The 13,009-nt window shown below is 41.6% G+C and overlaps 1 protein-coding gene across 1 annotated transcript in view; it reads left to right on the forward strand.

Annotated features, from left to right (window-relative positions):
* The window catches only part of LOC124392945 (neogenin), a 148,834-nt gene that overhangs the window by 59,111 nt on the left and 76,714 nt on the right, over positions 1 to 13,009 (forward strand). Inside the window, 1 exon segment of the mRNA XM_046860244.1 lies at positions 1,121 to 1,432. Within this exon segment, the coding sequence (XP_046716200.1) occupies positions 1,121 to 1,432 (312 nt within the window).

A 13,009-nucleotide genomic window follows, 5' to 3' on the forward strand; every position in this document is an offset into this window, starting at 1 on the left:
CTTTCTTTCTTAAGGATTCTTCCTTTCTTCCTTCCTTCCTTCCTTCCTTCCTTCCTTACTCTCTTCTTTCTTTCTTTCTTTCTTTCTTTCTTTCTTTCTTTCTTTCTTTCTTTCTTTTCAACAGTAGCTTGACCACGCCCCCTCTTTACCACTACAACTCCTTACTTCACTCAGATTTAAATTAAAAGAAATATCATTACTCTTCCAATCACTGCGCTTTTGTTTTGCTTCAGAAACCATTCCTGAGGGATTTCTGAGGAACGCACAGGAATGAATGAACCTGCTTGTTTTTACATCTCTATTTAAGCCAGTTAGAAAATCCCCAGCTCGCATGTCTCGATCAGTTCAAGATATTTGTCCTGCCGATCCCACACGCCCTCTTACACAAAGCATTTCCCAATTTCTTCCACATTTGTTGAGCTCAGCTACGCTGTTCCACCCCGAGATCAAACCCAGTCCTGGCTTTAAGGGATTTGAATGTAAAAATCCCCATCGGCAGTGCGAGCTCAACTAAACCTCACAGTCATCCCTGTACCCGAATCTCAGAGATCCGAAAAGTGTGTGTGTGTGTGTGTGTGTGTGTGTGTGTGTGTGTGTGTGTGTGTGTGTGTGTGTGTAGCTTTTTTACAAATTTCTCAGATCTTTAATGATACTCAGTAAAGAGGAAAGATTTGTTCTGTCATATTGATGGATTCTGGGGATGTTTGAAATCGTCTTGCTCCGAGTCTCGGGTGTAGCTGATGCATCCGAGATCCCACTGGGAAAAAGCCTGGTTAAAAATATCCATGATGAAGATCGTAGATGAAAAGATAGCGAATGTGTTATTTGTGGAACGATTTACCTGAGAAAAGGAGGCAATTATTTGAGTAATGAAAATACAAAACAGTTTTTTGTTCCATTACAAAGCACTTTTTTTAGGTGCTGTAATTGTTTTTGCTCCACCCCACTTATGCAGATAATTAGTCTGATGATCTGAAAAATACACTGATCCCCCCTTTTAATTATATACCTGCATAAAATACATAATGAATAATTATGTATGTATATGTATATGAATAATTAAGTTGTCTTCATAATGAATGTAGAGCTTCATGTTGTGGTGTTTTTTTTTTTTTCTCAGGTCCTGAACTCTTCACCGTGCTCCGGTTTTCGGTGGAGCCGGTGGACATGTTGGCGGTCCGGGGTTTGCCCGCTGTGTTGAACTGCTCGGTGGTGAGCGACAATCTGGTGAGGGTGGAGTGGAAAAAGGATGGAACGTTCCTCAACCTGGCAGCAGACGAGCGCAGACGCCTCCTTCCAGACGGCTCTCTGTTCATCAGCACTGTGGAGCACTCTGTCCACAACAAGCCAGACGAGGGCGTGTACCAGTGCGTGGCCTCCATCGACAACCTGGGCACCATCATCAGCCGCTCGGCTCGGGTCACTGTGCCAGGTACAGACACTTTTATTCGTTTATTCGTTTATCCGTTTGTCTATTTTGTGTCTTTTCCCTTTCTTCATTTCTTTATTCCTTGTTTAATTTTTTTAATATAAACGATTATACACTTATATATCGTCCAATTAGAAGAACACTTTTATTTTTGTATAAATTTTTAATGCAAGAAAGAAAACAAAATTTGTTTTGGGAATTGTTAGCGACGTGAACAAACACTCAGAGTGAGGTGTAGTGAAAGAGGAAACATGAAAAAAGAGACACAGGACAGGAGAGGTGTGACTGGAGAAGTGATAAAATAGGAGAGGTGAGTCAGGAAAGATTAGACAGGAGAGATGAGAGAGGAGTAGTGAGACAAGAGAGGTGAGACAGGAGAGGTGAGATAGGAAAGATGAGACAGGAGAGATGAGAAAGGAGAGGTGTGACAGGAGGAGTGATAAAATAGGAGAGGTGAGACAGGAAAGATTAGACAGGAGTGGTGAGACAAGAAAGCTGAGACAGGAGTGATTAAAAAGGAGAGATGAGACAGGAGTTGTGGGACAGGAGAGATGAGACAGGAGTGGTGAAAGAAGAGATGAGACAGGAAGATGAGACAGGAGTGGTTAAACAGGAGAGATGAGATAGGAGTCATGGGACAGGAGAGATGAGACAGGAGTGGTGAGAGAAGAGATGAGACAGGAGTGGTGAGAAAAGAGATGAGACAGGAGTGGTGAGACAAGAGAGGGGAGACAGGAGAGATAAGATAGGAAAGATGAGACAGGAAGATGAGACAAGTGGTTAAAGAGAAGAGATGAGACAGGAGTGGTGGGACAGGAGAGATGAGACAGGAGTGGTGAGAGAACAGAGTTGAGACAGGAGAGTTGAGACTAAGGGATACTTTCTACTTCCTTCCTTTCTTTATTCTTTCATCCGTTTCTTTTTCTCCTAAATTTCTACCTTCCCGTTGATTTGGTTTCTTTTTGTCCTTTTCTTCCTCTCTCTCTCCTCCTGCATTTTCTCCTCACAATTGTATTAATATGTTTTTATGAAGGCGGATGCATTTCGGGGTGTTTAATAGAATCGTGCTACTGATGAAGACCCCGCAGATCCTATTCTTCCTCTATTGTTTCCTCTTTCGTGGATGAAGGGATGAATGAAAGTAAAAGTGAAGTGGAGCTCTGTGCAGCGGAAGTGTTGAAAGACGGTGGAAGACTCAGAGTGTTAAAACTCACTGTATCGCTCTGCTTCACAGATGTTTGTGCAGCTTGACTTTTATATTTGCTGTGATGTTCAAACACTGTGTGTGTGTGTGTGTGTGTGTGTGTGTGTGTGTGTGTGTGTGCCGTGTCAGGTCAGTGGTAAAGGGCTCTGTGAATGTGAGATGTTTGCACACAGTCGTCTTGTGTTTGTAAAGAGAAGGCCCTTGTATAAATCCAGCAGTCTGTATTTGGGCAGAAGTTTGTCCTGAGCTACAGCTGGACATTTTTTTTTTTTATTGTCCTCCCCTGTGTTCTGTCTTTCCTTTTTTTCTTTCCTACCATCCTTCCTTCGTTCCTTCACACGTTTATCTCTTTCGATCTCTTCTAACGTACTACTCCCATTCATTCTCTTTCCGTTTTCTCTCTCCCTATCACAATCTCTCATTTTCCTTATTTTTATTCCTTCCTTCCTTTCTTCACCCATTCCTATCTTTCTTCCTTCCCACCTACATGTAATACAAATGAACATGCACTTAATTATTGTCCTTTACTTGCTAGATTCATCTTTTTCTCGCTCTTACATTACTACTTTTTCCATTTTGCTCTCTTTATCACAATCTTTTTCTTCCTTCTTTCATTAATTTGTAACTTCCCTCTTCCTTTCTTCCTTGCTACGTTCATCTCTTTCTTTCTCCTACCCTCCTACTTCCTTTCATTCTCTTTTCATTCTTTCTCCTTATTACTTAATTCCTTCCTTCCTTCTTACTTCCTTTCATTCTTTCATTCTCTTTTCATTCTTTCTTTCCTTATTACTTAATTCCTTCCTTCCTTCCTACCTTCCTTTCTTCCTTCCCTTATTTTTTCCTTCCTTTCTTACTATGTACCTACATTCATTTCTTTCTTTCTCTCTCCTACCCTACTACTTATTTGCTTATCATTTTTCTCTCTTTATCAAAATCTTTTTTTATCTTTCTATATAAACATATATATATATATATATATATATATATATATATATATATATATATATATATATATATATATATATATATATATATACACCGTAATTTCCGGACTATTAAGTGCACCCAAATATAAGCCGCACCCACTGAATTTTACAAAGATTATAAATAAATAAGCCGCACCTGTCTATAATTCCTTCATTGAAACTAATGAACTTTACACAGGCTTTAACGAAAGACAGTGTCTGTTACAGGGCTTGTATCTAAACAGTAGCCTACCAAGAAAGTCATTGTTCACTGTCTTCCTCCTTCCTTTCACAACTATTTCTCTCGGACGTTTATCTTTTAGCATCGTCGTGCGTTTAAAAATCACCATCGGTGAAGCTTTTCTCCCGATGCCGTGCAGCTCAGAACACAGGTGAAGTGTGTTTTCATGTCCGGTTGTTTTCAGCGTGACGAATGATTCGCATTTCCTGTAGACAGTCCGAGTGAGCGGCAGGTCAAACGTCAGAGGAACCTCATCCATATTTATGATGTGGTGCGGCCCGATTCAGGAGCGCATCTGATTTAATATAAAGAGTTTCATTGGTTCACCTGAACCTGTTCCGCAATTTCATTGGTCTAATGTTATGGAAAAATCCAGGAAAAATCCATAAATCAGCCGCTTCGTTGTTTAAAGCGTGGGAAAAAAGTAGCGGCTTATAGTCCGGAAAATGTGGTGTGTGTGTATATAAGTACAGATCTCGTTTCTGATTCTGAAGAAGTACAGATTAAAGTAGTCCAGTGTGATTTGTCCCTAAAGTGTCCATGTGCTGTATAAGGTGACATAAAGTGACACCGTGCTGTACCAGTCCAGAGTTAAAGTAACATAAACAATAGTGGAAAGATAATTGTGCGGAGATGAGACGGAGAGAGAATTCCAGGTACTAGTTACTAAGTGTCTCCTGGTTTAGACACCGAATGGCCTGTGGGAAGAAGCTTCTCCGCATTCTCTCTGTGTTTGCTTTTAATCGCTTTCCTGAACGCAACAGAGAAAAGAGTCCATTGTTGGGATCGCTGAGGTCCTTAAAAATCTTCCTGGCCCTGGTCCTGCACTGCGTGCTGTAGTTCCCCTTCAGGAACTCGAGCTGCGTCGAAACGCTATGGGCGTTCCCATAGCGTTCCGACGCAGCGTTTCGTTCCCTCGGGAAACTAGGGTTACGGTCGTAACCTAGAGACGATGTCCTGCAGGTCAGTGCAGGGAGCTCAGTGAGGTATGGTACATTCAGCTGACCGCACCACCCTCTGGAGGGCTCGCCTGTCCTGCATGGTGATGTTCCCCGAACCAGGAAGCGATGTTACCCATCAGGACGCTCTCAATGGTGCAGGTGTAAAAGCTCCTAAGGGCCTGGGAGGGAAGTTTAAAGTTCCTTTGGCGTCTCTGATGGTACAGACGCTGCCGGGCTTCTTTACCATGGTGCTGATGTGACGTGTGATGTGAACACTCTCTCCACTGGTGTCCCGTTAATGGTTAGCGGTTGGTATGACCGCTCCTGCTTCATGCTGAAGTCCACTATCAACTCCGTAGTCTTGCACCATCTCACTGGTTTTCATTTCCTGTAGGTTGGCTGCCTCATCATTGTTGGAGATCAGACCCGTGAGCAAAGTTGATAGTGGTGGAGCTTCAGGCCATCATTGAATGGTTTCCATCTTTTTTTTCCATCTTTTAGCTATTCATTGCACAGAATCACCATGATTTATGATTTACCTGAAGGAAAAACTGGACTGTGCTTAAAGACATTGGATCGCTCAGAAACTGCTGTTTAGCTTTAAAATATTTATTTGTAACATTGCTCCAAATCTGAGAGTGATCATGTACCTTACAGAAGCAGAATTGCTCTTTGTGGAAGCAGAGAAAGTGCGCGCTCGCCGCAAAGGAGTCTTTTTTTGCGTTTTGCAGCGGTAACTATAATAGATTATAGTGTACTAACGTCCCTTAAGTTTCACTACAGCCGACTTCATTACTGCACGGGCCGTAGCAGTCGCCTGGACGCATGCAGATTAGCAGTAAATGCAGTAAAAGGTACATCAGTCTCAGAGCAAAAGTGCCGAGCGCTACATCTTCATTACCTCAAGTCAACCACCATGAAGCAAAACTCTAGAGGTATATACAGAGATATAGCGAGATTTTGTTTATTTTTTATAGTGAGAGCAGTGGCAGGTAGGACAGAGCAATTTCCTGTGATTTTTCTTATTATTCTGGTGCTGTTTGATAAACCAGGGTAAATTGGCAAGTATCAGAAATAATTTTTTTGCATAATAAGGCTTTTAAAAAATGTATGGGAAATATCGCATATATTATATATACAATTCACATCTGAGTGCGTGTATAATTTATCGACCTTCCTCTTCGTTTCCTAAGTAATAACCAAAAGCCTGGATTACTGGTAGACTGCGATATTTCGAAATGACAAATAAAATCTAATTACACGTAACTGCGTGGCATGACGTCTGAGATCAGAGGCGTGTCCCCTCGAGTGTCCCCTCGAGTATTTTTCACTCACCCGTTATACAAAAAACCCCTCATGAACACAGAACCGCAAGCCGCTGGAAGTTATCGTAATTCCATCCAAAACACCAAGTTTTAAAAGTTCTGGGTGGAAACGTTCCGCCTGCCCTTTAAACTCCAAATTGAACTCTTGGAAGTTTACACGCGGAGTTTACACTCGTCTGACTGCTATCGTTACACTTCGTTCCGTCTCCTCTGCACAAATCCACGCTTAAATGTCACACTCCTTTTTTTTTTTTCCTCTTTCGGAACACATAAAAGAAAATTGCACGCACTTTCCTTTTCTTTCTTTTTCCCCCGTCGTGCGGTGTTTCGGATTTCTATGCCGAATACTTACGGGTTTGAAGTATTATTTCTTGCTTGATTAGTGGCGAGTGGCAGGCGTCCACAGGAAGTGGTTTGGTAGCAATCCATTTACCTCCATCGGGTCAGAATGACCCACTATTCTTCTTTTGTTATCTCTTCTTAAATGCCTGTCAGCTGCGTTCCTCGTCGCTGCCCATTATGGCTTGAAACAGGGCAATCTGGGAAGTTGTGACAATCGGTCCCTCCTGATGGGTGTCTGTTGTTTCACTATGTATCTCCCACAACAGCTTTAGTCCTACCCCACATGCTTTACTTCAGCGTCTTGTCTACAGTGTGTTTTGTTTTTGTTGTTTTTTTTGCATTTCCCAGCTGAACATTGGACTTGTTTTCAGATGAATGATTCTTGGGGAAGATATCTTGCTTAGAGAGATGAAGATTTTGTGTCTATTCTTTGTCGCTACTCACTAAGACCGTTTTTAAGGTTTTGCATATGTAATGCTGAGCAAGAATTGTACTACAATCAATGCCAAAGCACAAATGTCTAAAGGGTTTTAGAAGCCAGAGGACTAGCTGCCAATCAAACGGAGAAGACTCGAGCTTGGGGTGAGTGAGGTCAACTCAGGAATGTATGCTGAATTTGAGCCAAAGCTTAGAATGACATCATTTTCTAACTTACAATGTTGGGGGGAAAAACATGGACTTTTCAGTGGCTTGCCATATCGTCGCCCCTGGATTGCTTAGTTGGAAAAATCCTATATCTTTATCTACAACATATGGACAAAAGTATTGGGACACCTCGCTTCTCCTGTCACGTGGATTTTGCCCAATTTGTAACCACAAACTCGGATTCACACAATTATATGTATAGATGTCTTTGGATGCGGTAGCAATACATTTTCCATTCACTTGAACTAGGAGACCCAAACCTGTTCCAGCATGACAATGCCCCTGTGCACAAAGCCAGTGGTGCCACTGCAGTTGAATGAGCACAAATCTCCCAAGTGCACACCAAAATCTAGTGGAACACCTTCCCAGGACAGTGGAGGGTATTAAACTTTCTTTCGGCTTCTCCCTATAGGGGTCGCCACAGCGGATCATCCGTATTCATGATCCCTATTCAACCCTCCCATTTGTCCAAGTTTGGGACTGGCACTAAGAGTCCACTGCATTCTAACCACCAGGGAACCTTGGAGGGTATTAATACAGTAAATAAGGACTAAATGTTGAATGTGATGTTCAGAAACACACACATATCTTTTGGTCAGGTGTCCACAAACTTTCGTCCATTGCGTATATACGTGGTTTCTGTGCATTAAAAGTGCTATATGTTGTAAATTGAAGTGATTTGTATTGAACTGAAGCTTGATATACACTTTTTTTCCACAAAAAAAGATCTAGTCATTTGTAATATATTTTACAAGTCAGTTTACAATATAATGCATTGAACTAAATGTAAATAATGTATGTATTTTCAAACGTCTTATTTCCGACCTCTTGTTGGCAAACACACCCTTAAATTGGAATTTTTTATTCATGTTGGTTACGTCAAACCCCAAGTTCAGCAAGTGATGAGAAAAAAGGTGGCTGCTCTCATACTTTGACTATGCAGTTAGCCACTATAGATAGATAGTTTGGTCACAAAATCAGAAAAGTGATAACATCATTTTGTCTTGAACCTAATGCGTAGCTCGAACACACAGAAGTTTACTCTGATAATTTCAATCTTCAACTTCCCTCTCTCGAGTCGAGTCGGACGCCGCAGACCTTGGACGACGTTCAGCTATCAATTTTTTAGAACCTTAACAGCAAAAAGGCCATGAGGTGAATGCGCTACACTTGGCTCCCAAGCTTCAGAAAATTACTTCTTGCACTGTTTTGTTGTATTTCAACAACGTCTGAGAAATGTAGCACTCAGGATTCTGTCTTTCGTGAAGCCTGTAGTATCGCTGCTCAGTTTTTGTCTCCTACATTTAAGTGTATCACAGTTAGTAAGACTTTTAATTCATTTGCAAAGTTTCAAACAAAGCCCCACACACTTTTAACACATGATGTCACTGGACGAAATCAGAGGTGTTTATTGTTATGATTCTATGCGGTACATGATCGGTACAGCTCTCAGTCGTGTAGCTGTGTAATTGGCGTCGTCACCTACAGCTAACACCAGTGAGAAGGGCAGACAGAAGACCAATAATTATCAGATTAAACGCCTGTGTGGGACGAGAGTGCAGTAACAGCAGGGAGAGTTGTGGGATGGGGGTAGCCTCTATTAGTGGAGGCCTGGTTTGAATTATTCAGGAGCAACTCTCCATGGCCCCTCAAGTGTTTATACAGCCAACAGTGTATGTGAGAGGGTTTTACTCATCTGCTTTAAGCCACCGGGACCTCTATATACGTGTGTGTGTGTAGGTGGATGGGTTTGTGTGATACATTACACAGTGCTGAACACTGCACCTTCAGACTCTCTGTGTCTATTCACTTTCTGTCCTGCCGAACACGGCGTCCTCCGTTTTTTTCGGCTTTAACTCAGTTATAGAGCTCTGCCTCAGTGCGGTTCAGGGTTTCTCATGAGGCAGCCTACGCGCTTTTCAGCTTCTCTTTCTCCGTCTCAATAAAACATCGTTTTTATTGGATAGATAAAAAGTCTCATATTTGCAGCGGAGGAGCGTGAAGTTTTATGAGGCTTGCTCTTTTATAAAAAGGCAAAATTATTTGCTGCCTAATAATAAGATGCATTTTGAGCCTTAAAGTTTTTATTTCGCTCTTTGCATATCTGGTTTATTCCAAACCCACGCAATAAAAGCTGCTTCTGGCTTTCCACTGTTTCTGGGAAAAGCCGCCAAATCTGGAAGCAATCCAAGCTTTTCCGACACAAAAAGACGCTTCCCTAATTCGGCCAAAATGCTGCAAACTGAGAACTGGTGACATCAGGGATGTGGGGATGATGCCAATTTCTACAGCTCAACTTCTTAACAGAGGGGGGGAAAGAAAGAAAGAAAGAAAGAAAGAAAGAAAGAAAGAAAGAAAGAAAGAAAGAAAGAGAAAGAAAAGCGTTTAAATATTAAAAGAAATGGAAATAATTGTGATTATCAGGTGATCACATTGGTCATGGGTGTCCGAACTGCAAATCGATATACAGGGAGTGCAGAATTATTAGGCAAATGAGTATTTTGACCACATCATCCTCGTTATGCATGTTGTCTTACTCCAAGCTGTATAGGCTGGAAAGCCTACTACCAATTAAGCATATTAGGTGATGTGCATCTCTGTAATGAGAAGGGGTGTGGTCTAATGACATCAACACCCTATATCAGGTGTGCATAATTATTAGGCAACTTCCTTTCCTTTGGCAAATGGGTCAAAAGAAGGACTTGACAGGCTCAGAAAAGTCAAAAATAGTGAGATATATTGCAGAGGATGCAGCAGTCTTAAAATAGCCAAGCTTCTGAAGCGTGATCATCGAACAATCAAGCGTTTCATTCAAAATAGTCAACAGGGTCGCAAGAAGCGTGTGGAAAAACCAAGGCGCAAAATAACTGCCCGTGAACTGAGAAAAGTCAAGCGTGCAGCCGCCAAGATGCCACTTGCCACCAGTTTGGCCATATTTCAGAGCTGCAACATCACTGAGTGCCCAAAAGCACAAGGTGTGCAATACTCAGAGACATGGCCAAGGTAAGAAAGGCAGAAAGTCGACCACCACTGAACAAGACACACAAGCTGAAACGTCAAGACTGGGCCAAGAAATATCTCAAGACTGATTTTTCTAAGGTTTTATGGACTGATGAAATGAGAGTGAGTCTTGATGGGCCAGATGGATGGGCCCGTGGCTGGATTGGTAAAGGGCAGAGAGCTCCAGTCCGACTCAGACGCCAGCAAGGTGGAGGTGGAGTACTGGTTTGGGCTGGTATCATCAAAGATGAGCTTGTGGGGCCTTTTCGGGTTGAGGATGGAGTCAAGCTGAACTCCCAGTCCTACTGCCAGTTTCTGGAAGACACCTTCTTCAAGCAGTGGTACAGGAAGAAGTCTGCATCCTTCAAGAAAACATGATTTTCATGCAGGACAATGCTCCATCACACACGCCCAAGTACTCCACAGCGTGGCTGGCAAGAAAGGGTATAAAAGAAGAAAATCTAATGATATGGCCTCCTTGTTCACCTGATCTGAACCCCATTGAGAACCTGTGGTCCATCATCAAATGTGCGATTTACAAGGAGGAAAACAGTACACCTCTCTGAACAGTGTCTGGGAGGCTGTGGTTGCTGCTGCACGCAATGTTGATGGTGAACAGATCAAAACACTGACAGAATCCATGGATGGCAGGCTTTTGAGTGTCCTTGCAAAGAAAGGTGGCTATATTGGTCACTGATTTGTTTTGTTTGGTTTTGAATGTCAGAAATGTATATTTGTGAATGTTGAGATGTTATATTGGTTTCACTGGTAAAATAAATAATTGAAATGGGTATGAATTTGTTTTTGTTGTTGCCTAATAATTATGCACAGTAATAGTCACCTGCACACACAGATATCCCCCTAAAATAGCTAAAACTAAAAACTACTTCCAAAAATATTCAGCTTTGATATTAATGAGTTTTTTGTGTTCATTGAGAACATGGTTGTTGTTCAAATTAAATCCTCAAATAAAATTAATCCTCAAAATACAACTTGCCTAATAATTCTGCACTCCTGTATGATTAAAGATATTTAGAAATTTGATTTAAGTTAAATTTGATTGCAGATAAAGGTCAGTTTATGCACTACTCTTTATTGATTGGTGTCTTGTAAATGGCTAGTGATATTAACATAGAGTTATTGATCCATACAGAGTAAAACAGCTAGTGTGGACATTTCTGTACTCCTTTGCTGAGCTAAATGGATGGATTTTGTGTCATTTAACTGACGTGGTAAATACGGCGATGTTGAGGCACAGGATGAATCTGACAAACTGAGGAAAAAAGGTTCAAACGAGAACAATTAATAAAAAAGGCACAATGAGTGCCAGCTTCATTACAACAACAGCTTCATTACAAGTAGAGACATGGTAGAAACACATGTAATTCTCTCTCTCTCTCTTTGTCTTTCTTTTTCTCTAATTACTTTTTATAATCAGAAATAATTAATTGTACATAATAATAAAAGAAAATTAACTTGTCAATGCTGGCAAACAACCATAGAACAAACCGGGTAATCCACAACCAGGACCACCACCATTTTAATGAGTAATGCATTTGATATATATATATATATTTATACAGGCAAATATATAAGAGCCTCCTATTGGATAATTAGGGCATGGATGATTATGTTTCAGCTGGCAACAAGCTACGGATTCCTAACAATGAGTAGCTTCTCATTTCTTAAACAACCATGTCGGAAGACACATCCTGTGGTTCGTGCAAAACATGTTCATCTGTTTCAGAATGGTCAAATTATTGGCACACATCAAGCAAAGAAAACATCTAGGAGATTGCTGAAACTAATCAAATTAACGCATTATTAAAAACTGGAAAGGGCAGTGGAGAACTATCATTTTCTAAATGTGGTCGGAAAAAAATCTTGAATAATCAGCGATCATTCAAACCTCAAATCGTAATAAAAACATCAGTAGAACTCACGGCTTTGTTTCATTCAAAATAGTCAACAGGGTCGCAAGAAGCGTGTGGAAAACCAAGGCGCAAAATAACTGCCCGTGAACTGAGAAAAGTCAAGCTGCAGCCGCCAAGATGCCACTTGCCACCAGTTTGGCCATATTTCAGAGCTGCAACATCACTGAGTGCCCAAAAGCACAAGGTGTGCAATACTCAGAGACATGGCCAAGGTAAGAAAGGCAGAAAGTCGACCACCACTGAACAAGACACACAAGCTGAAACGTCAAGACTGGGCCAAGAAATATCTCAAGACTGATTTTTCTAAGGTTTTATGGACTGATGAAATGAGAGTGAGTCTTGATGGGCCAGATGGATGGGCCCGTGGCTGGATTGGTAAAGGGCAGAGAGCTCCAGTCCGACTCAGGCGCCAGCAAGGTGGAGGTGGAGTACTGGTTTGGGCTGGTATCATCAAAGATGAGCTTGTGGGGCCTTTTCGGGTTGAGGATGGAGTCAAGCTGAACTCCCAGTCCTACTGCCAGTTTCTGGAAGACACCTTCTTCAAGCAGTGGTACAGGAAGAAGTCTGCATCCTTCAAGAAAAACATGATTTTCATGCAGGACAATGCTCCATCACACACGCCCAAGTACTCCACAGCGTGGCTGGCAAGAAAGGGTATAAAAGAAGAAAATCTAATGATATGGCCTCCTTGTTCACCTGATCTGAACCCCATTGAGAACCTGTGGTCCATCATCAAATGTGCGATTTACAAGGAGGAAAACAGTACACCTCTCTGAACAGTGTCTGGGAGGCTGTGGTTGCTGCTGCACGCAATGTTGATGGTGAACAGATCAAAACACTGACAGAATCCATGGATGGCAGGCTTTTGAGTGTCCTTGCAAAGAAAGGTGGCTATATTGGTCACTGATTTGTTTTGTTTGGTTTTGAATGTCAGAAATGTATATTTGTGAATGTTGAGATGTTATATTGGTTTCACTGGTAAA

Source organism: Silurus meridionalis, chromosome 10, assembly GCF_014805685.1.
Source record: "Silurus meridionalis isolate SWU-2019-XX chromosome 10, ASM1480568v1, whole genome shotgun sequence".
Classification (NCBI taxonomy): domain Eukaryota; kingdom Metazoa; phylum Chordata; class Actinopteri; order Siluriformes; family Siluridae; genus Silurus; species Silurus meridionalis.